Source organism: Balaenoptera borealis, assembly GCF_965194805.1.
Source record: "Balaenoptera borealis genome assembly, chromosome: 13".
Classification (NCBI taxonomy): domain Eukaryota; kingdom Metazoa; phylum Chordata; class Mammalia; order Artiodactyla; family Balaenopteridae; genus Balaenoptera; species Balaenoptera borealis.
Window position 1 is genome coordinate 39,328,864 of NC_138870.1, and position 23,070 is coordinate 39,351,933.

At 40.2% G+C, this 23,070-nt stretch overlaps 1 protein-coding gene across 2 annotated transcripts; it reads right to left on the minus strand.

The window, feature by feature from the left end:
- Positions 1-8,701: 8,701 nt before the first annotated feature.
- Positions 8,702-22,911, minus strand: SLC38A2 (solute carrier family 38 member 2). 2 transcript variants are annotated; one of them, XM_082350317.1, is made up of 16 exons: positions 22,632-22,911; positions 21,303-21,500; positions 20,932-21,013; positions 20,668-20,783; positions 17,662-17,735; positions 17,467-17,559; positions 17,255-17,336; positions 15,749-15,831; positions 15,293-15,351; positions 15,034-15,201; positions 14,546-14,625; positions 14,329-14,429; positions 13,516-13,640; positions 13,018-13,162; positions 12,816-12,913; positions 8,702-11,723 (listed from the first exon to the last, which is right to left on the minus strand). In XM_082350317.1, the coding sequence occupies exons 2-16, from the start codon at positions 21,416-21,418 to the stop codon at positions 11,625-11,627; spliced, it is 1,521 nt and encodes a 506-aa protein (XP_082206443.1). In that variant the 5' UTR covers positions 21,419-21,500; positions 22,632-22,911; the 3' UTR covers positions 8,702-11,624. The 2 variants fall into 2 exon arrangements, with proteins under 2 accessions (XP_082206443.1, XP_082206444.1); XM_082350318.1 differs by lacking the exon at positions 20,668-20,783.
- Between the last annotated feature and the right edge of the window lie 159 nt (positions 22,912-23,070).

The following is a 23,070-nucleotide window of genomic DNA, read 5'->3' on the forward strand; positions in this document are numbered from 1 at the left end:
TTGCCCAGGGCTGGGGCTGTAGGGGAGGAAGGAATGAGAAGTGACTGATGATGGACTTGCAGTTTGTTGGCTCTTAATAGGCTCTACATTTCCCTCCTGTTGCCTTTTCAGACAAGTGGTGATAAAGGTTCCCTGCTATTGCTTGTCCCAGATTCCTCATCTTCCCTTATTAATTCTTTTAATCCTGTCCACATCTGTTTCTTGTTGGGACAATGGCTAGTGTCCTACTCCTTTCTCTGTGTACGTCCCTGATTTCTAACTCTGAGGCTTCTTGGTGCAATTCCCAATACCCACTTCCTTATTCTTTAGGGATAACGACATTGATGGATTGGGAGTGGAGAAAAGATTGCATATTTACAACTCTCCCCTTCTCTTTTATTCTACACATATTACTGAGACATGTCAACTACCCAGGACACAGTGCAGGGCTTCCCTCTATCTAGGGAATTAGTGTCTTAGAGGGACAGAGATAGAAATGGGCTCAGTGGCAGCCTGGCTATGCTCCAGCGGAATTTTAAGAGATGACCGGGTACTCAAATTGCCCTGAAGTTTTAGGACTTTAGCTATTGTTATTTCTAAACCTAACTGCTTTTGTGAGTGAGGGCTTGTGTTATATAGACCAACTGGCTTCATTTTTCCAGGAAAGGAGTAACTCATCTTCAGAAAACTAAGATAGTTTAGGGTCAAGGCAGAGCCTGACGAGAACCTATATTTATTTCATTATACAAAATACAGATCTTCCATTGTCAAAAGTTTACAATGAGTTGAATCCCTTGTCTTAGCCCAATCAACCCCAAACCACTAAAAACAAACCCTTTGTTAGGCAAAATCAAATTTATCGGCCCACTGCTATGAAGGAGATCACAAATCAGAGAAACTGTGGTGCATCTCACCAACCAAAGTGAACGATGGAACTAGGATACAGAGAATTCTGGGCCAGGGTAGAGTCTGAGTTAAATTTAAATAAATCAGTGTTTTGATAGGCTCCAAGCAAGGTAAGGCAGTGTAAAGTGGCCAACATCACACTCAGACTGCAAAGTAGAGCCAGGGTCTTGTTTCCTTGGGAAAAAGGAAACTAAGATAGATGTGGGACACCGTGTGCAGAAACCCCTTATCTGAGACTCTGCATCTGGGCTGTAAATCCAGATGTCTTCTCTGCATCAGAGTAACTTAGAGCCCCCCAGGCAAGAGTAGGTTGTTCCTCTCTTACTGATATCTTTTCAAACAACAATTTAAATCAAATTACTTACATTTCTGATAGTGTCTGATTTTAGAGAACAGTTTCTCAGGAAGAAAGTGGTAGTCACTTAAAGAAGGGGGTTGTTATGACACTTTACAGCTGCTGTGTGTCCTTGGGGGAAATATTGTTTCCTGATAACTTTGCAGCTGGCTTTATCTGTGTCTTTTATTCCAATCTGATGAATGGTAGGACAGATTTTTACTGTCCAAGCTATTTTTACTTTCTCATTGCCTTGGTGAATTGCACCGAGCATGTAGCATAAGCAAGAACTAAATTTTTGTAAGATTAAGCTGCTGAGATTCTGGGGGTTTGGTTTGGTTTTTTTTTACCAGAGCGTCACCTAGTCTAGCCTGGATGTCATAGAGAGTTCTGTTTTAATTAAATTCCCATAAAATGAGGTACTGGCTTAGGGGCTGGTAGCAGGTGGCAGAAAACTATTATTGGAGGATGAATGGATGTATATCCACATTATGCACTGGCAAAACATTTGATAAAATTGTCATCTGAGGTGATTTGGAAGGCACATCAAGTCCCTAATAATTTGTAGCCTTAGAAGAAGAGGTTGGAAAATAGAATGCTTATAGCCTGTGTTGGTTGTTAATGACTATGTTTGGCAAGGTATTATAAGAAATAAATGAGCTCAGAAAACAATTGGCCAGTTTGCAAGCAGGAAAGGGAATAGAGAGTGTCTACAAATTTGGGAATTTATAGGGTTGCAAAACGCAACCATTTCTGATCCACAAACAGTAAAAAGTAGCACTGAGCAATGCTCTGATAACAGAGTCTGATTAAAATAGGCCTGGAGCAAGGATCAAATCAAGATACAACCATAGGGTATATTGTTAAAATCTGTATGGGTTAAGGTGACACCTGCTATATCTTTTCAATTGGACAAGATAGGGTGAATGAATTAAGGTGTGTCTTCCCCAACAAAGATAGGCCCAAGGTAATTGCAATTGAGAGAGAAAGAGACAGAGAGATAGAGAGACAATAAAGCAAAGACATGTAGAAAATTCAAGATGTATGAGTAAAGAGAAATGAAAACTTACGTCCTTTCAAAAACTTGTACATAAATGTTTACGGCAGCATTATACATAATAGCCAGAATGTGGAAACAATTCAAATGTCTATTGCTTGATGGATAAATAAAATACTGTATATCCATACAATGAAATACTATTCATCAACAAAAGGAAATTAAGTGCAGATACATGCTACAATGTGGATGAACCTTGGAAATATTATGCTAAGTAAAAGAAGCCAGGCACAAAGGACCATATATTATATGATCCAATTTATACACAATGTCCAGAATAGGCAAATCCATAGAGACAGAAAGTATATTTTTGCCTCTTGCTGGGAGTAGGGTGAGCTGGGGTGGGAGAAGGTGGGGGAAATCGGGAGTGACTGCTAATGGGTGTGGAGTTTCTTTCTGAGATGATGAAAATGTTTTGTAATTACTGGCAAAGATTGAATAACTCTGTGAAGATACTAAAAACCATTGAATCTTATACTTTAAATGGGTGAATTGTATGATATATTAATTTTATCCCCAAATAAGCTCGAATTTAAAAAGGAAGTATATCTCACAAAGAACTGTGGGTATGGCTATTGGCATATGAAATTGACTGGAATCAGATGAGAATAGGACTAAATTTTTTGAGAGAGTTCAACTGCTAAAGGGACCACTAGCCCAGAAAAGAGTAATTGACTGCTCAGGATTTAAAACAACACTTGGGCTTAACCTTCTCTGAGTAGAAAATGGGCTGGAAAAACTGCCTCACACCTAAGGAAGAGCTATTCACTAATACCCACTTCTGATAAGGCTAAATAGGATATCATAAAAGGAAGAATCTTAAGGAGGGTTCATTCAAGGACTATGAAGACAAGTGGATTGAAGAGTCCCTTGTCAGGGCAGAATTGGAGCCTAATTAAATAAACTTATCCTATCCCAGGGTAGGAAGCCCTCCTCAGGTTGGCCCAGCAGTATTTTAGAATTGCTACAGACCTGGACTTCCAGGAGTATTTAGTGCATTTATCCTGCCTCTGATCCTCAGTGCATAGTATATTGAGGGCTGATAACTTATCTTTTTGGTTCATAGGACTTGGAGCAAGAAGAATCACATCCAGACCTAATGTAGACATAACAGGGCATCAGCCCCAATGAAGAGACCACTGTACATTGCTCGGAAGTCCTGGACTTGAAGGTTGATGTTGTGGATGAGGCTTTCGGCTCATCTCCCTCAGGACCGCCTCTAGTGATTACACTCAGCGCAGTACCTGGCATGTGCTAAGCACTACCTGACGGGAGTTATGCTAAATTTTATAACAAGGTAAGCCAACTGAGGCATGGGCAGGTTAAGGAACTTGTTGGAGATCACACAGCTAGTAATGGCAAATCAGATCTTGAACCCAACTTTGCATAGCTACAAGGTCATGCTTTTCCACCTAGACCAGGAGAGCTTTCCATGAACTGTGACATAGTGACAACCAGTGTGGAGCAATTCCTGGCATCGTTGATTATTAACTCTTCTTCAATAAGTACCGCAGTGAAATCTGTGCTGGCCTTGTAAGTATTATTGCTTGTGTGTAGTGTGTGTGTGTGTGTGTGTGTGAAGAAAGAGTCTTGTTTCACTAGCTTCTCGCCCACAAGCAAGAAAGAGCGTTCTCTTCCTTGCTTCATTGCCTCCAATGCAGGTGGTAAGTACTAAATATTTCTTTTTGGAACAGTTTATGAGAGAAGAACATTTTCAAATTTATGAGGCTCTCATGCATTTTGAGAAGAGATTTTCATATTTCACATATTTCCTTCTTTGGATCTTTCTATTTAGGGATCAGTTTAAAAATACAATCCCTCTATCTGGAGCAGAAGTGTTGTGAACCATGAGTTCCACATCTCTTGAGACTTTGAGTCACTTTAAAGGCAAAATACAAAGAAAATGAAAGGAAATTAAAAAGAAATATAGCTTGGTTTTGGCTTGGAACACAACATGATTCCATGATAGGTTACAGTAGATTGGAGACACTGGAAGAAAATGCATCATTTACCAAAACTTAAGGTGTGCCTTTCCCCTCAAGAAAAATAAACTGCTGCTTGCTAGAATTGTATCCTTAAAGTAAGCATCTTCAATATATTTGTTTTTTTTTTTTTTTTTTTTTTTTATAGCTACTTTATTTATTTATTTATTTGGCTGTGTTGGGTCTTCGGTTCGTGCGAGGGCTTTCTTTAGTTGCGGCAAGTGGGGGCCACTCTTCATCGCGGTGCGGGGACCGCTCTTCATCGCGGTGCGCGGGCCTTTCACTATCGCGGCCCCTCCCGTTGCGGGGCACAGGCTCCAGACGCGCAGGCTCAGTAGTTGTGGCTCACGGGCCCAGCTGCTCCGTGGCATGTGGGATCTTCCCAGACCAGGGCTCGAACCCGTGTCCCCTGCATTAGCAGGCAGATTCTCAACCACTGCGCCACCAGGGAAGCCCATATTTGGTTTTTTAATTGCTTATTTAGACCAGATACCTCACTCTTAAAAACTATGTCGATGTGTGATTTTGCCACATTTTCAGTAAGCATGTATATAACTTTGGAAGCTTAAAGTTATACACTTAGGGCCTGGGAATAATTCCCCAAATCTTTGAGTAACAGATGGTTCAGAAGATTGGTTTATGATATCTTGTCCTTTTAAAATTAAAGACCTCCAGAACTAGATGTAACCAAAGGTCAACATTTTTTTTTAAGGTTTCTTACCCTACCTATTTAGAAAGACTACAATTTCGGCAACCTGAAGGCAGTTCTTGGCAATGGCATCATTCTTGAGTAGGGGACAGGAAATGGATTATTTGACATCGTGTCTCTTTTCCACTTTGATTTCTTCACCTGCTCCACCTTAGATATACCTGGAAGGACTTGAGGATCTCCTCAGCAACACATTCACAGTCAAGGAGACTTGAACTCTATGTGAACTTCGTGTCCATCTTGAGGCTCTTGGATTGTACTGAGATAAAGACGATTGAGTTGTAGACAGGAAGCCAAGGCCACCATCCTGGCAATAAGGAGAGAAAGAGGGGACTCAGCAGCTGAGCTTCAGGCTGGCAGGATTCTTGTTATCTTGGGGTCTCATTCTCCTGAAAGAATTTAGAGCCACGTTTTTTGAACCCCGTTGCATAAAGCCCTAGGTCAAGGCTGCATCTTGTGGATCATTATGGAAGGATGAAGCAGGTGCAAAGAGGTTGGGAGGCTGAGCACTTAGGCTCTAGACCTCACCTCTGACTGTTTCAACCAGCACAGCTTTGCTCTTATCTACTTTACAGGTTGGGCTCTACGTCACGTATTTTTTAAAATAATCAGATGAAAGAGTTAAACTTACCAGAAATCCTCTCAGGGAAAATACTGTGCATGGTTAGAAAGAATACTAAGGTAAGTCATTTAGGAAGGGAGGGAGCAGAAGTGAGATCTTCAAAAGCAGACTGGAAATAAAAAGATATGACCAGTAAACTGCCATCTCAGGAGGGTGGGTCCTGATGACTCCAAACTTTTGTTCATCTGACATGCACTGGCAGATTTGAGGACAGAGTTGAACTACTCATAAGAACAGAGGACAGGCTGAGTATTGGTGTGGGAGGAAGGGCAGACAGAGAAAATCTCTAGTTCACAGCACAGCCAGGCCGACTTGGGGGGAAAAATATGTCAAATGGGATTTTCTGAAGTTGCACACAGTGGCATGTGCAGTGTAAAAAGTCCCTTTACTATCTAACCCTCCAACACCCCACACCCCAGGTAATATTTAGTAAAACTTGCTTTGGGGCTTTCATTGTGAATAGGTTCTTCCTGGAGAAGGCAAGAGATGCTGATGAGGTTTGAGAACTGATGATGTAGAGAAAAAAGACACCATAAGTGTTTCATTTGGTGATTCACCAGAAGGGCTCAATAGCAGGTAATGGTCACTGCTAAGGTTTATTACAGCAAAGGATACGGAACAAAAGCAACAGGAAAAAGATATGCAACAGGGGGGTCCAGAGAGGTTTGTCACGGGCTTCCAAGACCTTCCTTGTCCGAGGCCACACAAGAATGCTCTTTTTCCAGCACTGGACTACAGGGACGTGTGTGGAATGTCTTTGCCCAGGGAAGCCCCAGTGTGCCTCAAGGTCCATGGCTTTTATAGGCCAGGGGCAGGAGGCGGAGGGGGGCGGTGCTCTTGGTCACATAGGCATATGTGCAACCAGGCTTGGCAACCAAGACTCAGAACCCCAACGATGAAATCAGGTGCACATCAGCAATCTTGGTGTTTGTAAAGCAACCTGAAAAGCCAGTAGAGGACGATACGTTGCTTCAAGTGTATAAAACAAAATCGTCAGTCACTCACATAAAGAACATTCTGAGGGCAGCATTCCCAGGAGCTGGCCAATGGTCACTCACGATTCCCTTGAAGACATAAGTAGTAAGCAATCAGGCTTGCTGTGTTAGTGTTTTCCTCACACTGCATGGGGGACAACCAAATTTGGCTGGGATTTGGAAAAGGATGTCACAGCCACTGACTCACTTATATGTGGTAGAGGTTAAAGACGGCTTCTGGTACCTGGAGGTAGATCATAGGCTAGACAAGAAAGCCTTCCGGTCGGAGGCCTCTTGTTAAAGACGACTGAACTTTACCTTTTAAGTCTGACTGTTTAATTTCATGGTACTAGTTGTATTTATTTTGCAAGCATTTAGTAAATTTTTGCTGAAATTTTGAGCCTCACCAAAACTATGCTGTGAAGGGCATATTTATTCATTCAACAATTATATTGGAAAAAGGAAATCCAAAGAAACAGTTTATCAATATCTCTGGCCTGTTTTATTAGACCAACCATCCCAGTTTGCCTGGAACTGAGGTGTTTCCCAGGATGCAGGACTCTTCCTGTGAGAACTATTTTCCCAACCATAGGGGTGGGTCCCACAGCCGTGGTGTGCTGTATCACCTGCCCACCTGACTAGAGAGCAGGACCCATCATTAGCCAATGTTCATCTCGAGAGGCTGGCTGAAGAAAGTGCTCGGAATCTAACTGTAGAGCCCCATAGTGAAGTCTCCACACCTGTCATTGAGGTCTCTAGAATAAATCTAGCCTGTTTATCTAACTTCTAATTTTCTGAGGTACCCCAATCTCCTTCTAAGAAGCTCTCTCCCTCAGCCACCATTTTTGCTTAAGCTAATTTAAGTGGATCTTCTTTACTTTGTTACCAGAAACTTAACTAAGCCAATTCTCTAGGTAAGAGCACTTCCAAGTTGAGAATCAGCTCTGGTTCTTCCGAGATGTTCCTTGGCTTTTCCTCAGGCTTACTGGAAATATCTGGCTCTCTGGTTGTAGAACGGAATTTTTATCCCAAGGGATCCATCCGCCAAATATGTAAATTTCAGGTCAGTAACTTGGCATCCTGGGTTCACTTCAGTATTTTTTTTAAAAATGGCTTAACTGAGAACTGTATGGCTTCTGTTGAAACCTGAGTCTGACACATTACCCCAGCCTCTTTCCCATGGGCATGTTAGTTGCACACAGGTGTTCAATTAAAGCTTCTCAGATGAATAACTAAAAACGCTACTAGTCTTTTGTTCTTGACATTTGTTGCAAACTGCTGTACTTTCTAGTCACAAATAATTTTTTCCCTTTTGAACATTGTTAGTAAGTGGATATAAATTTCTTGCATGAAGGTTCCCTTGCCTTTGGAACCACTCCCCAGCACACTTTCCTCTATTTCAGCTTTGGATATTTCACTTTTTAAGCCCTAAGTTTCTAAGACTACCAGCAGGCCATACCTGAGCTACCCTGTGTATCTTAGTAACCTTCCTCGCAAGCGTCCATCTCTCAGGTAACCCTCACCTGGTCTGATTCCTCTCCAGCCATAGCACTTCCTCTCCTTTCCTGGGACTACTCCACAAAGGCTGAACTCAACCTGACTTCTTCCCAGGCCTGATTCATCACCCCTTACTTTAATTGTGCATCAGAAATCACTTGAGTAGCTTTCTGGGAGAAAAGATGCTCTCCAAACCTATGGAATCAGACTACATAGACACGTGCTCCAGAAAACTGCTTATTTGCTTTTTTTTTTGGCTGAGCCCAGCAGCATGCCGGATCTTATTTCCACAACCAGGGGTCAAACCCGTGTTCCCTGCAGTGGAAGCGTGGAGTCTTAACAACTGGACAGCCAGGGAAGTCCCCAGAAAGCTGCATTTTAAAAAAGCTCCCCAGATGTGATTCTGATGCACTACTTAAGAGCAGGCACAAGTCTGGGTCTTCCAGATGCTAAGCATTTTTTTCATTCCTCCTCACACTTGGTAATCATTAGGAACTTAAAAGAAAATTCAACTTTTTTCTGGCCACTCTTTCTTCATTATAATCACTAACATTATATGGAACCCTACTAAGTGCTAGGTTGCTGTGCTTACAAAATACACCAGACACGACTTATCATTACTTTAAATAAAACACTGCTACTCAGGATTAAGCATGTATTTATTTTAGTTCAGTTAAAACAAACATAGGATGTTTCATTGAAACGGTGTAGCACTCTTTGCCAACAAGTCCTACTGGAATTGTTGGCCTCTAACAGTACAGGGGGGATATTTACATCATATACAGAAAGCTTCACACACTCAGGTTCTCAAAGGTCTTCCATCACACTAGATCATATTTGATTTTATTACACTAGATCATTTTGATAACTACTGCATTTTGAAAATTTAGACCTTATTTAAAGTTTAAACAAGAGATCTGAACTTGCACCAAGTTTTCATGAAAAAAATGTGATGTTCAGCCAGTCTGTTTATTGCAAATACAATTTAAACAGTATTTTAAATTTTTAGTGTTTACACAATTTGTCAATTTGTTTATTGAAATCTCTGTACAGGTACTTTTGGGACAATTCTTATAGATACATAATGTGAATTCATCAAAATGCAGTTAAGAAACTTATAGGAATATATACATTTGAACCCAAGACCCAAACCTGATATTATATACAACCTATTTACAAATACATATGGACAGACAACGTATGTACATAAGATTATCATAAATATTGAAAAATAGGTTAGCTTTAATGGATTAATGCTGTTCTATAAATAACATTACAGTTATAACTGAAACATCCACGGAAGACAGTAATGCAAAATGAGGTGACACGACAGTGGTTTTAATACTGAAGACTGCTCATTACTGGGAATTCACTGTTTAGGAACCTCCAGGTAGACAAGATAGCTCCAAGAAAATCATGCAATGGAATTTACCCTTGGCAGTTGATTTTGAACCTCAAACAGCCAGGAGATTGGAGGAGCCTCCCACATCGATTTGCTGTGAGAATTTTTGTTTTTTCATTTCTTCCTGGTTGCCTTGGTATTTTCTCCCATAAGAAAGGATGTAAACTGTAGAGAACAACTCTTTACTTGGTATTCCCTGGCCAAGTCTTAAGATACACAACGAGCAATTCTTTCCAGGAATCCAACCAGAAGTGCCAATTCTTGGTCTGAGCTAGAGGTGAGGTTCTGGAGTCGAATGGAGTGCCAAAAGCCCAACTGAATGAAAGCAGTGCTGTAGAATCTGTCTTCTCACTGCCTTTCGAGATGGTCCCCACTTTAATTTTCGCAGAAACAAACAAAAACGGACCATTGGTTTCACCCAATGTAGCACTACAAGACGTCTTCCAGTTCCACAAGGGTCTTTGATTACAGACACATCTTGTCTGTAATTTAGTCACATATAATACAAGAATGCATAACAAAAATCATGTCTGCCACATTTCTGGCCCTTGCCTAAAACTAGAAATGTTTAGTTCAAGAGAACAACCTTATAGCCAGGTGACCAATTAATGATTCCATTATTTGCTTCCCTCAACCACTAATGGAATTATGTATATTAGATTTTAGACATTATGCCTGATGAGCAAAGTACCACATTATTTAATAATATATTCACCATGACGTACAATAAATGTGCTCTTAAAGCCAAATAATCTTTTCACTTCTAACTGGGATTAAAATAGGAAAGGTGATCATGCAGTCGGACCAATAGTTACACTCAGGTTGCACTGTTTTCCCTAGCTAACCATTTGTTGGATGTAAACAAGTAATTCTATGTTGTACAAGAATGAGATGACAATCCAGTGCACATGAGTTTTTTAAAAAGCTTACTGCATGAGAAACCCAGTGGCCTATATGAAGAGAACGTATATTATACCAAATATTGGTGTAACCTATGGATTAGACCTCTACTGTAGACAAAACATGAACACAACTAAACCATACATTGTCAAGTAATTCACACTTCCAGGAGCAGATGAGCATTTTGAAAAGTTGTACTCTCTGGGTAGAATAGTTTTGGCCTACAGCCATCAAATGCCCATTTCCCACTGCTGGAAGCAATGCCAAAAAAGGGCTGGCCCAAAAAAAACCCGGAGCTGTTAATACAACTCTGGAGGCAGATGCAACTGAATAAACCCTGTTTTACCCAATTGCACTATTTGGTACCTCAAAATTAGTTATTTTATTTCCCACAGAAATATCTGCATTATCTTCCATGCTAATAGATTGAAGCCATAAATATTTCAGAGTCTAAATGAACCAAATTATTTGGGGACAGAGAAGAAAGGTGATGATGAGAGTTCATCTGATTTGGTGTAGCCACAATCAACCAATTATCCTTTCATGGTGAAGTCTGAATGGAAAAAAAAACTGTGCTCCTATTCATGGTACAATTTCTCATTACATCATTTTCTCTAAAAATTATTTTGGGTAAAAAAAGTATTTGGCTTAGTATGCCTACAAAAAGGCAAATCATTTCATAATACTAGTATTTGTTTTTAAATAACAATGAATTTTTTTTTAACAGAATTCATTGACAACTGCTTTTGGATAAAGTTCAAAAAAAGCAATTTTTAAAGAGTAAAATAGTGCTTCTGAGGTCTTTAAATATTTTTGGTACAAAAAAATAATAGTATTTTTCCCAATGGTTATTTCAATACTTTGCTGTAAATTAAGAAGAATTGTTTCTCACATCGAATGGTTCCATTAGGCACATTCAAGTAAAATCATAAAATATCCAAGTTAAACAATGACACAGCCAAACATGTGGCTTGATTAAAGTTAAGAGTTCGTCCATTCTCTGGAATGGAATAAAATTGTCACTTCCCTTAACCCGAGACTCGTGGTTTTGTTGTTAATATCCATTTCTATCATACAGAATAGTTTCTTGAAGAACAAAACAAAACAAACAAAGAGTTCACTTATTCTGCACTCAGAAGAACCAGCGAGGAATCTGCACTTCAAAAGGAAGTGAAACTGAAAACATTAGGTGAAATTTCATAGCAGTTGAGAGTTGACTCAACACTGGCATCAAATGGACTACCGAGTTTTAGTGGTGCTGGTTAATGGCCACCTCCGGGGGCATTGTGGACCCAATCCAACACAATCAAGGTCATGCTTCCGGTCATCACCACTACGCCACTTAACAGGAAGAACAGAGCCTGCAACGAGCACACAGAGAAAACTGATCAGCAAGCAACAAAACATATGCTAAATATTCCTCTTTCTACTTTTAAAAACTGGCTTATAATTACTAAAAGCATGTCCATAATACTTCACAGAGCTACAGTTTTCCCTTGCTAAAGAGAGTTAAACTGTCCTAAGTGAGTGACCAAGGGGTTATCTATAGAGTACTAAGTAACTGTATCTTTGAAACCTTCCCAAACTTCCCCTTTTCATTCCTTTGTATCAAATGAAAGGGTAAACAATTTTCTTTGCTAAATAAATTATTTCATATAATAGAACTGGACTGGGGTTTTTACATTTTTTAGAAGGAAAAAAATTTAACTTACAAAATCAAATCCAAGTCATCTTAAAAATGCAGCCTGAGTCGAAGCTGGAGGTTTTTCTAAGAGACATGAGTAGGTCTACTCCTAATCCTACCCCCTTCAGTTACTGCACTATATATTTTAAGTGAAATAAGATGATAGTTGTTGGTTCATAAACAATTCTAGTATTTTAGTCAGACTACAATAGTAGTGGCGAATAAGGACTGAAATGCAGTCTTTTTCCTAAATATCCCCACCAGGATCATTTGTGGTTAACATACCATACTCTTTGTAAAATCAGTCGTTATTATACTGTAAAGTGTAATAGTAGCCCCCTCCCTAACCCCCAAGCTTTGCTTTGAAAATGGTTAGTCTCATTCGACTAAATACCCCATTATTTCTCTTTTATACACTCCAGGCCCATTTAAGTGCTGGTCACACAGTAGGCAGTCCAACAAATACTGGTTAAACAACGTTGAAAGGTGAGTCCGTATCTTTACACTCTTTATCTCTATTCCTATTTCTAAAATATCTAATAACTTTCTTGCAATTAACTTAAGCATACGTATTAGATGGCAAACCATCTCTCACCTCCCCTCCTCTCCCAATCTTCCATCTGTGAAGTACAGTTACAGATGTATTTGTTTACTAGAAACTTCAAATGAAACTACAATAAATGACATTTAGGAGACTAAAATTAAAATCAGTTGAGGAACTTCTGGCATTAGATTATTATTATTTCTCCAGTCATAATCTCTCACTCACCCCAATCTTTTGTACAGACTTCATAGGTTCTTTCTTCACTAACTTGATATAAAAGGCCGATGGAAGAATAAAAATTAACATAGCAGCTGCAGATGCACCTGTAAAAGAGCATTTACCATTTCTTAAGAATCACTTGTTATTCATTTTTTAAACATTACAATCCCTGATATTTTAAGCAACTTTGATACTTCCTAAAACTTACCAATGAAACCAAATATATCCCTAATAGTTGGTACAAAGATGACAAGTAAATTGGTAAATGCCAAGATAGACATTGTAATGATACTATGACGCCACCAACTGAAATCTTTGGTTGCACACAGCAAGTGAGTTACGGAACTCCGGATCTGCAAAAATAAGTGGATAAATAAAAACTGCAGATTTAATTAATGAAAAAAACAAACCCCAAACAACAGGATATATATCTCAACTAGCAGCTATTTTTTAAATACTAAAATTGTACCCCTCCTCAACTGCTGTTTTCTAAATATCTGAACACTAGAAAGATCATTGTGTCTTCAATTACGGGAAAAATGTCCCAGGATATGTTTTAAAGATATACGAAACATTAAAAACAAAAAAAACTTCAAAAACCCGCATCAACTCGATACTGCTGTAGCAGTGTTCCCCTTCTCCCAAAACATAGAAATCACACAAATCTTCATGTCTAACAATTCATTCCTACTGAAATATTACTTACTGGGAAAATAACTACAGGTACTGTCAGGGTGACAGCCATCAACACAGCCAAACGGACGACGAGAAGCAGAACATCAGTTCCCATGATGGAAGAGTAGGTATGAAGCAATTCTGACTCAACGTGTTCTATACAGAAAGACCAAGAAAAAAAAAGCTTCAAGTGTGCTGTCCTCTCTGGAGATTAGTTAGAAAATCTAACTTAATGGCAAAATCTGCACCAAAGTTATTAGCTACTCACAAAACGACTATAAACTAAGAGGTTAATAAGATTAATTTGGAATTAGGGTTAATGCAATTAAAGTAACATTGAAAAAAAGTTTCTAAATACCAAGGAGAGATTTAGCCACATGACCCCCATTAAAAACAACAGGAGCTAAATAGCTAAATCCCATGGTTTGGTTGTGTGTGTGTGTGTGTGTGTGTGTGTGTGTGTGTGTGTGTGTGTGTGTGTGTGTGTGTGTGTGTGTGTGTGTGTGTGTGTGTGTGTGTGTGTGTGTGTGTGTGTGTGTGTGTGTGTGTGTGCTGTATTAATCTGAAGGGGGTGGGAGAAGAGAGTCAGGCTGAACCTAAATGCAAGCACATCACGTAAAAAATGCCATCGAATGGCTAATGGTAGATTTGGGAATCCGGATTCTAGAAATTACTGACTCAATCAATATACGCTACAGGAAATTCTAAGCTCTAAATTCAATCGTTCATCACAAATATGAAATACACCAAAACAGACCGAGTTTTTAAAGTGACAGAAGTATACATTCAAAAGTATCAATTTCATTTCATTAACTATTCTTTTTGTAAACTAGACATTATTTACCATAAAACGTCAGGTATCCAAAGAGGGCAGCAAGCAGGTACATGAGAAACATAGCAAAAAATGAAATCTTGGACACGTTCATCATCCTTCTACGGCTGCGGCTATACAAATTCAAAGGAAAGTACAGATACATATTTTAGCAGCAGTTATAGCAGTAATCTAATATTTTTCTAGTTTTTCCAATAAATTTATATAAAAGTAGGTAAAAAGCACTCACCCTTTAAGCTCTTCATAAATGGGAAGAATAGCAGGATGACAGACAAATGAAAAGGTCAGAATTGGCACAGCATAGACAGTCTGCAAAAAATGTAAAAACTTTCTTAGTATCCTGATATAACAAACTCATGTTATCACAGTTCTGCAGCTCGTATTTATATTCATTCATCTTAGAATCGAAGCCTAAAATGATATTGTCTGGCATAGTTAGCTCCCACTCTTCTAATTTGTTCACTAAGTGTGATGGATACCCTCCATTTCTGAATGTATCAGTTATGAACATCAGATGATCATTTCATCTCTCGATCTATTTTAAGCTACAAACCAACACTTTCTTCTCAGTCCTCAATAATGAGCTAATCATGTTTCCTAAAGGGCAGCTATTACCTGATCTTCCTTTACCTTGGGAGTGTTTTAAAATTTCCAGTGGGTATTTTCCCTGTTTTCTTCCCTAAAATCTTCCTCTGAGAACACAAAGATTATAGTTACCTGTGAGTTGAAGATAAAATAATGTGGTTGGCAAGAATCATCTTCAGTCATATTAAAAGCCACATCAGGTGCAAAAGCTGTTGGCTGTGCTAAGGTGCTGTTTACTGTTTCATTAATTAGAAAAGCAACTTCTGCAGGACAAGAAATCTGAAACTTCTTGCAAATCACCTGAAAATACATTATTTTGCATTTGTTAGACTGAATAATGTGACAGGGCTTAGAAAAACAATCTCTAGCTGTAAAGAAAAATGATACCTACCACAATCAGAAAGAACATCATACACAACAAGGAAAGGCCACTGGTGTACCCCAAATATCCTATAAGGAGAAAAAAAATTGGTATTCGTTTACTAAAACAGGTTTAGGGCAAATATAAACTCAATTCTGCTTGCAAGACTTCAGTGTGGACACATCAAATTTCTGATTCTTATATAATAAGATGTAGAATAACTTAAAAATACTTGTTAATAACTAAATCAATAACAACTATCCTTTTTTATTTTTATAAAGCACAAGATGTTGTAAATGTCAACAGAATATTTGGGCCCTTTGGTAACCATCCTGCTAGAATTTTTCGAAGACCTACAAGTTCTGAATGCTGAAATTCACAAAGGTATGTTTTCGGGGCTCTTTAGCTCTCATTAATTTCTATTAAGAGGAAGTCAATTAGCTGGTGAGGCTCATTTCAATTCTCTTTAGAGATGGGTTTGCTCACCTAAATTCCTCAGCAGTGACAAGGGAAGAATGAGCACCAGTGAGACCAAGAGAACCAAATAGTCACCGTTCAGATACCACAATCTGAATTAAAGAAAAGAAAAACAAGGTCACAACCAGCCACAAACATACTCAGAATAACATACATTTCTTTTCACAAGACTCGTTTTATACTTTAAAAAAAGACAGGTTTGGAAAGAGCATCGCTTCTTCAAAAAGCCCACATAGACAGAATAGATTTCTAACTTTGAGCCCTCAATGAATATTCACTCAGGTTAGAGATGGGATCTCAAACAGTGTAACTTTTTGTCCCACTGTTTGCTCTGGGAAGGCTGCCAGCTGATTCGTAACATAAAATGCTTCTTAAAGGCTTGATACTAATGTAGGGAACAAAGCGGCATTGTTAAGCCAGTCATCTTATCTTGAAGCATTTTTAGAAAACTGTATGCCAACTTCGTCATAGCTTTAGCTCACTTTTTTTGATGCTAGAAACAAGGAAATTTTAAAACAAGTTTCTTTCAGACATTTGTTAGCAAATGTACTTACTAAACATGTCAACAAGGAATTTCTCTCACTTCGATAAAATACATAGGCAAAAACAAAACAACAAAACCCAGTCCCCTAAAACAAGAACTTATTCCAGGTTGCCGAGAGTATGTTGTGACACCTTGACCCACCTTGACTCCAATAGTAAAAAGATTCCTTCTGAACTCAGAGAAAATGTTATGCATCTCTCCTAAGAGTTCGAGCAATGCCTTTTCCTTTTTAGGTCATCAACTACACCGTTTTAAATCACTTATTTTCAAATTCTAATTGCCCTGTCAATTCTACTCTGCTCACTTCAGCAATAAAGACCACCCCCCAACAGAAAACTAGTATTTAAAGATCAGCTTACTAAACTTAATTTCAAATGCCACAGAGATAACCACACCTCTCTATTTTGAGATAATGAGCTGCACGTAAGCTGTGAAGTACATTATCCCTCCTCATGTGTACTTTAGATAAAAACCTGTTAGTCCACTCGGATGAATAACTTTGCTAGAAGGACAAGGTCTGTACAGCATGGCCATACATTTTCTGGTATTCTGCATTTTAAATACATGAAATTTCAAACTCACAAAAATCAGACAGGAATTGATTTTTAATGTAATTCAAAATGTTAGTCCTAACTTAGGTTGGGGTATGAGTTATTCAACTATAATTTCTTGGGACAGTAAATATAAAGAGAAAAGGTAAGTAGTTCCAGAAAACTTGTTTTCACACGCAGGTTACAAATTTGTTATTCAGAGTTATAGGACTACTATAACTTGTCCTATAACTACTATCTTTGGCCTTTCATTCTCAAAGGTTCAAATCAGTTTCTGGCGGGACTTCTTGGTCAGTTTCAACAGGAGCATTTACAAAAAATAATTTACTGATAATCATTTCGTATCCAACTTTGATAAAAATGTATCTAACCATTTTAGACTGTAATTGTTTCTTAGGAGTAACCTTACTTAGCACCTACCCAGTGGTATCTTCAATGTTCATTAATGCCTGGATCACCAAAGGTAACTCATATTTCACTATGAAGAGGTAGCTTGACATAGCTGGAGGAAAACAAAATTATACCATTACAAGTGCAAAATGTGGCACGTGACACCAAAAGTAACGTGTCACCACTCTCCGCTACATAAAGAGCAAAAAAGTCTACCCAAATCGTCCTTTAGAAATTCTTACCTCCAATGTTCTGCATTGTAATGGATCCAGAGGCTGCAAGCTTTCCAACCATTCCAAATGCCTTATGTCCCAGTTGTTCATATAATAAAGACCCTGTAATTTAAGGAACACAGAAGCATGAAGAAAGTATTTTATAAGAGGAAGAAAATCATGACAGGCATAACTGTTTTAGAAATATCAAGAATGCTACCATACCTCCTTCATTGGCAGTCTTCAAAAGAAGATGAACAGAATACAGGGAAAATATTGACACAAATGTCAACAGGATTCTGATGAGAGAAGGAAAAGGCACAGGGTTATAAATAAGCACGTCTATATTTAAAAACAATTCTTTTTGGCTTTATTTAAACATTAAACAGGGAACTTGTCCTAATATTTTGTGTACTAGACAGAATGCCCCCAAGGACAGGTGTTCACTCTCCTGGCTAGAGTGTCAACAAGTTCTCTTACCTGGCACTAAACATGACTGCATCATGTCTCAGGTAATAACTCTACAGTACTGGTTAAGAACAGGGTTATTAACCCACTGAACCAAAGGTGCTGGGAGACACTGGAAAACCTAACTTTTCAGTGGTAGAGTTACAAGACTTATATTTTGATTCTGGCACCATGATAATTAGCTGTGTACTTGCCACTTCTCTGCATTGTATAGTTCCTTTTATCTATAAAATGGTTTTAACACCTGCCAGTTACTTGTGAAATCCAAATGAGACAGATTCAGGAAAGGTCTTGAGACCACTTGGACCACATAGATAAGCAAAGGTAATGGGACTATAAAGGAAGTGGAGGGAAAGATACTGACATGTTAAGTGTCAGGCACAGCTTTACAAATGGGCACAAATCAGAGAAGTAAGTACTGGGACCATATACTACATTGCACACCATGGTATGGAAGACAGGCCCAGCATTGTGAGTTAAACAATGCCTGTGCTAGAACAAGCGGGCTATCAGTCCCGACTGGGCTGTCTCCTCCCTCAGTCCTTTCGGTTGGATGGAACAGGAGAAAAAAAAAAATAGAATAGAGAGGAACTAAAGGTTCTCTACTAAGTCACTACGTTTTCCTTTAGGGCACACGTCCTCTCTCCTTCCAGCTTTACTTTCTTCCCCCCAGGCAAGCCAAGAAGAATACAGATTTCTTTTTGTTAAAAGGAACAACAACAACAACAGATCAAAATCAGGGAAACTCATAGAAAACTCTGCAAACAAGAAGACAGTCACATTTTCCAAATTCTTTACTGGCAAACTGAATACAGTACCATATAAGGTCTGGCAAAGAAACTGATGTCTGTTAGTTAAACATAGGTGGTGGCATTAAGCTGCCATTCTAATGCCCAAAGTTTCATGGGGTCTAATCTGCTGTGGAAATGACACAATCAGCCTCATCTCTAACTGGACAAAGCATGGCTTAATCAAAGACAATGTTCAAAGTGTGCTGACAAATTCAGTCCTTTCTTTTACACAGAAAGGACAATGAGGAATGAACAGACTTCATAACCCTTGAGGTCACTTTCAACCTCAAGTTGAGTCTACTTTATAGGGTAAGCTACAAGAGTTGTTTAACCAGATGATGACAGCCATGTGGCTTTTGAACCATTTACGTCTGTACCTCCAAATATATGTTGTAAAATACTGATGGATTTAAAAACTCACTTTAGCACTCTTGATATTATTTAACCATTTATTAAATGGTTAATCATCAAACATACAGACCCTATTAGAGTATAAATAATTTCAGAAGTGCAAGGGTAACATATCAGAATTTTGCTTTCTCTTACGAAACAAAGGTGCCATATTATCTCATGTAAATTCTGCACCATAACCACACTGGAGCATTTAAAAACTGCCTCCAGTTTTTATATTAAGAGTTAGGAAGTGTTTCAAATATTTAACAATGATGCCATTCAAGTACTCCACTAAAAACAAACTTTGAAACTCTAGGGTCCTTTCTACGAAAATTCCTGGCTCTTGGTCTTAGATCTCAAAAAGCCTCATGCTAATGAAGCAAGCTGAGTGAATCCTAGCTTCCAAAGCTCAAAGCCATGCTTAACTTCAGTGTGGAATTTCACCACAAAGCAGAGCTTTGCGAAGGTCTGTTTTTCTTTTCATGAACATTCTATTCTGCTAGAAAAAAATAACTTGAGTAGAAGGCACCAGTCAGTTAACTATAACATATCTGTAGCAAAGAGACAATTCCATGCTACGTGTATATGTGGTTTCTTCGCCTGATAGTAAATCACACTATCTTCCACTGAAAGTGCCTTAGCCAGGAGCCCACAGAAGCCCAATCTTAGTTGCTATGATACAAACATCACTGAAAACGCATACTAAACTTCACATGTGTTTTTCTTTCATGCTTTTTTTCCCTGGAAATAAGGTCCATACTTTTACATTCTCCAAAGGTCAGTGACCCCCAAAATGGTTAAAAACCACTGTTCTAAAGTCTTCTACAGCTCCAAAATTCTATTCTAGGTATTTATGCTGGAAAGCACAGGAGTAACTAATTCTAACTGGACAACTAGGGGGAAAAAAAAGGCAATTCAAAGCAGGTACTTATTAAAATATTCATCTTTTGCTGTGGCAATCACATAGACCTGGAAGAGATAAATATTAAAAAGAAAAAAAAATAAATTAAAAAATCACATATGGGTTGCTTTTCAGTGTCCAGAAAATTATGGCTCACTTTTCTTAAAACAAACATGTTCTAGGTTAGACAAATACCACCACACCCTATATATTAAAAAAAAAAAAGAAAAAAAAAGTTGTTTTCCTTATGTACAAAAGGAGCCACAGGTCCTTGGGGAGACTGTCAATTTACCAAACTGACTTGAAGGCTACCATGCTTTTTAATATTTCTTGCTTCAGAGTTTGCCACAGTAAAAATTCTACCCTGGATTTATCAACAGTTCTTTTTAAATATTCAATCCCTATTCAACTGTAACTATCCCCTTTGACTTAAAGACTTTTTGGTTTAATTATCGGTTTTAAGAGTTGTCTTAATTTTCCCTACCTAATTGGCTTTTTTGATATCATGCAGTTACATAGCAGAATAAAGATTTTCAGATTTCTCATATGTTAAATTTTAAGCAAATGATTTTTAAGTCAACTACTTCAACTGTAAATTCAGTCTCTGGAGCCAAAATATATGTTGTATCATCATATTTACTGCCCTGCATGGCAGACTCACTACTTACACATACTTACATAAAAAGAGCAATTCCAGTATTAGCCATGGCATAAGAAAGCCCAAGGATTCCACTGCCCACAATCGCATTGCTCAGATTAAATACTGACATTCCAAAGGAAGTAGTACCTGGATGCTACACAGAGGGAAAACGATAACCAAACATATAACAATAATTAAATGGAGAAAACCAGCTTTGGGCAAGTTAGATTTGAAATCTAAAAGTAAAACTATTCTTTTACTCCATAAAGCCACAGAAACATAAATTATTATTTTTAACTTACAAAGTCTGTTTCATACTTCTTCTTCCCCAAATTCGATTCAAGTAAAAAGTTCTGGTTTTCAGGATCTACATCTGCATAATGGCTGCAGAAAAAGAAAACAAAAAAACTCCTAAATTGGATTGAAATATACAAAGGAATGCTTCAACACAAAACGGTCCCCGCGTTTAGCTGTCACACATCTTTACTTAAATGCATATTAAGTAGTAGTCGACATTCACACGACACCATGTCATTGCAACCGGATAATCTTCCAGAGATTACACGCTCTCTCCAAACGCTACAGTAATTTAAAGCAACAGAAGAAGAGTTCCAGGTAAAGAACCTCCGATGCACACAAGCCGTTTTTAAAAAAAGCACACAACTTCTCCCACCTTTTCAGAGCAGCTTGTTTGGTGGGGTAGGAGTAGTTGAAGTCACTGTTGGAACTGTAGCTGCTGCTGTCCTCATCTGGGGAAATATTGAACCTTCCCATTTCGGCTTTCTTCATGCTGGGTTGCAGAAGGAATCAGGCGCACCGAGTAATGCTGGGCTCCTTTTGTCCTTGGAGATGCACGGGCCCGCGCGGCTGCCTGTGAAGGTAGAGGCGGCGCGTCAGGACTGCAGAGCCCGCCCTGGTCACGTGACGCCGCCGGGCGGCGCTGCGAGGCTGATTCATCCCCGGCCAGGCGAGTGGAAAAGTACCAGCCGAGCGCGAAGGGCGGGGGCGCGCGCGGAGGGGCGGAAAAGTACAGACCGCGGAGCCGCGGAGAACAAAGATGGTCCCCCTGCAGCGCTGTGCCTGCGGAGGCCCACGCCCCCCGGACCCCGATGACCCTCTCCAACGGAATTTAGTGTTTGGCCCTCTCCATTCTCTCAAGTTTCACGGGAGGGGTGCGGGGGCTCTGTTTTGCTTTTCCCGCAGCCTCCTAGGTCGTGCACAGGCACGCAGGGCAAACATCCCACCCAGGCATTGGCTAGGCGTGCACTGCATGTAGCCCAGGCGCACAACTCCCCCTTTCTAGCATTTACAATAGCAATGCCGCGTAAGTCGTCCTTTCACACCTGGAGCCCCCAGATGGCGAAATGCCTCTGCAGCAGACAGACTCGAAGGGGGCGGAAAGGGCGAACATGAGTCCTCTCCCGAGAAAGGGAGCAGAGGGCGCGCAGAGGCATCGAGGGTTTGTTTACACGCGCACGCCCGTGCCCTCGAACACACCAGTCCACAGGCATTTGGCTCGCGAGCGCTTCGCCCGGCCGGCCCCTCCTCTGCCCGAAAAGGAAACTGATGCAATATCGATAGCCGACTGTCAAACGTTCCCGCTTGTCTTCCCCAATCCTGGCCTCCGCTACACTAAAAGCCCGAACCCACTCCCGTCGCCCCCAAATTCCAAGACCCGTTTATGTAATTATTTTTATTAATTCAATTCAGTCACAAGACTTGTCGCAACGGAGCCTCGGGGCCCGGCTGGCTCCCCTCCCCCTAACGGGAGGATGCGGCTCCGCTCCGGGCGGGCACGCGGCCCCCGTGCCCCTCCCTCGCCCGGAGGAGGACCGCGACCCCGGTGCGGACCGGGATCGAAGGCTGGCTCGCACACCAAAAAAGCCCTCCCCAGGAGTAAACGACCGCGGCAGCTGCCTTCCCGCCGCGGCCCCTCCCGGACGCCCCTCCCCCACTCCCGCCCGGGCCCCGCGCCCTTTGCAGACGCCCCCGCGCGCGTTACCTCGGTAGTCTCGACTCCTGTATCCCGGAAACAACACGCAAACGCCTTCTGTGAGTTTTTCTCAGTCAAACAAAAATCGTAAAAAAAATAAAAACAAAACAGAAAATCCAACTAGAGGCAGGAAAAAAATTTTAACTAAACAAGGAAATGGCAAGTTGCCGCCCCAATCGTCCGGCGTCCGCCGTCTTAAGGGAAAGGAGCCAGTGTGCGGGAACGCGTGGTCGGGCTGCTGGCGGCTCTGCAAGAAAAGCGCTCCAGCACGGCAGCGTCGCACGGCTCTGGAGCCAGCGGCGCGAGCGGCGGGTTATAGCTGCCGCCTTGGAGGACGCGTCAGTGGGCGGGAACCCAGCAGCCGGGTGCCTGCTCTCCCCGCCCCAGCAGCCGGGTGCCTGCTCTCCCCGCCCCAGCAGCCGGGTGCCTGCTCTTTGTGTATCAACAC

Bases quoted from the DNA above. Each gene is read 5' to 3' on its own strand.
- SLC38A2 (XM_082350317.1), bottom strand. From the start codon at position 21,418: ATGAAGAAAGCCGAAATGGGAAGGTTCAATATTTCCCCAGATGAGGAC. The intron at 15,832-17,254 runs GTAGGTGCTAAG...TCTTTAATTCAG, and splicing joins AACATTGAAGATACCACTGG to ATTGTGGTATCTGAACGGTG. The intron at 15,202-15,292 runs GTAGGTATCATT...ATGTATTTTCAG, and splicing joins TGATGTTCTTTCTGATTGTG to GTGATTTGCAAGAAGTTTCA.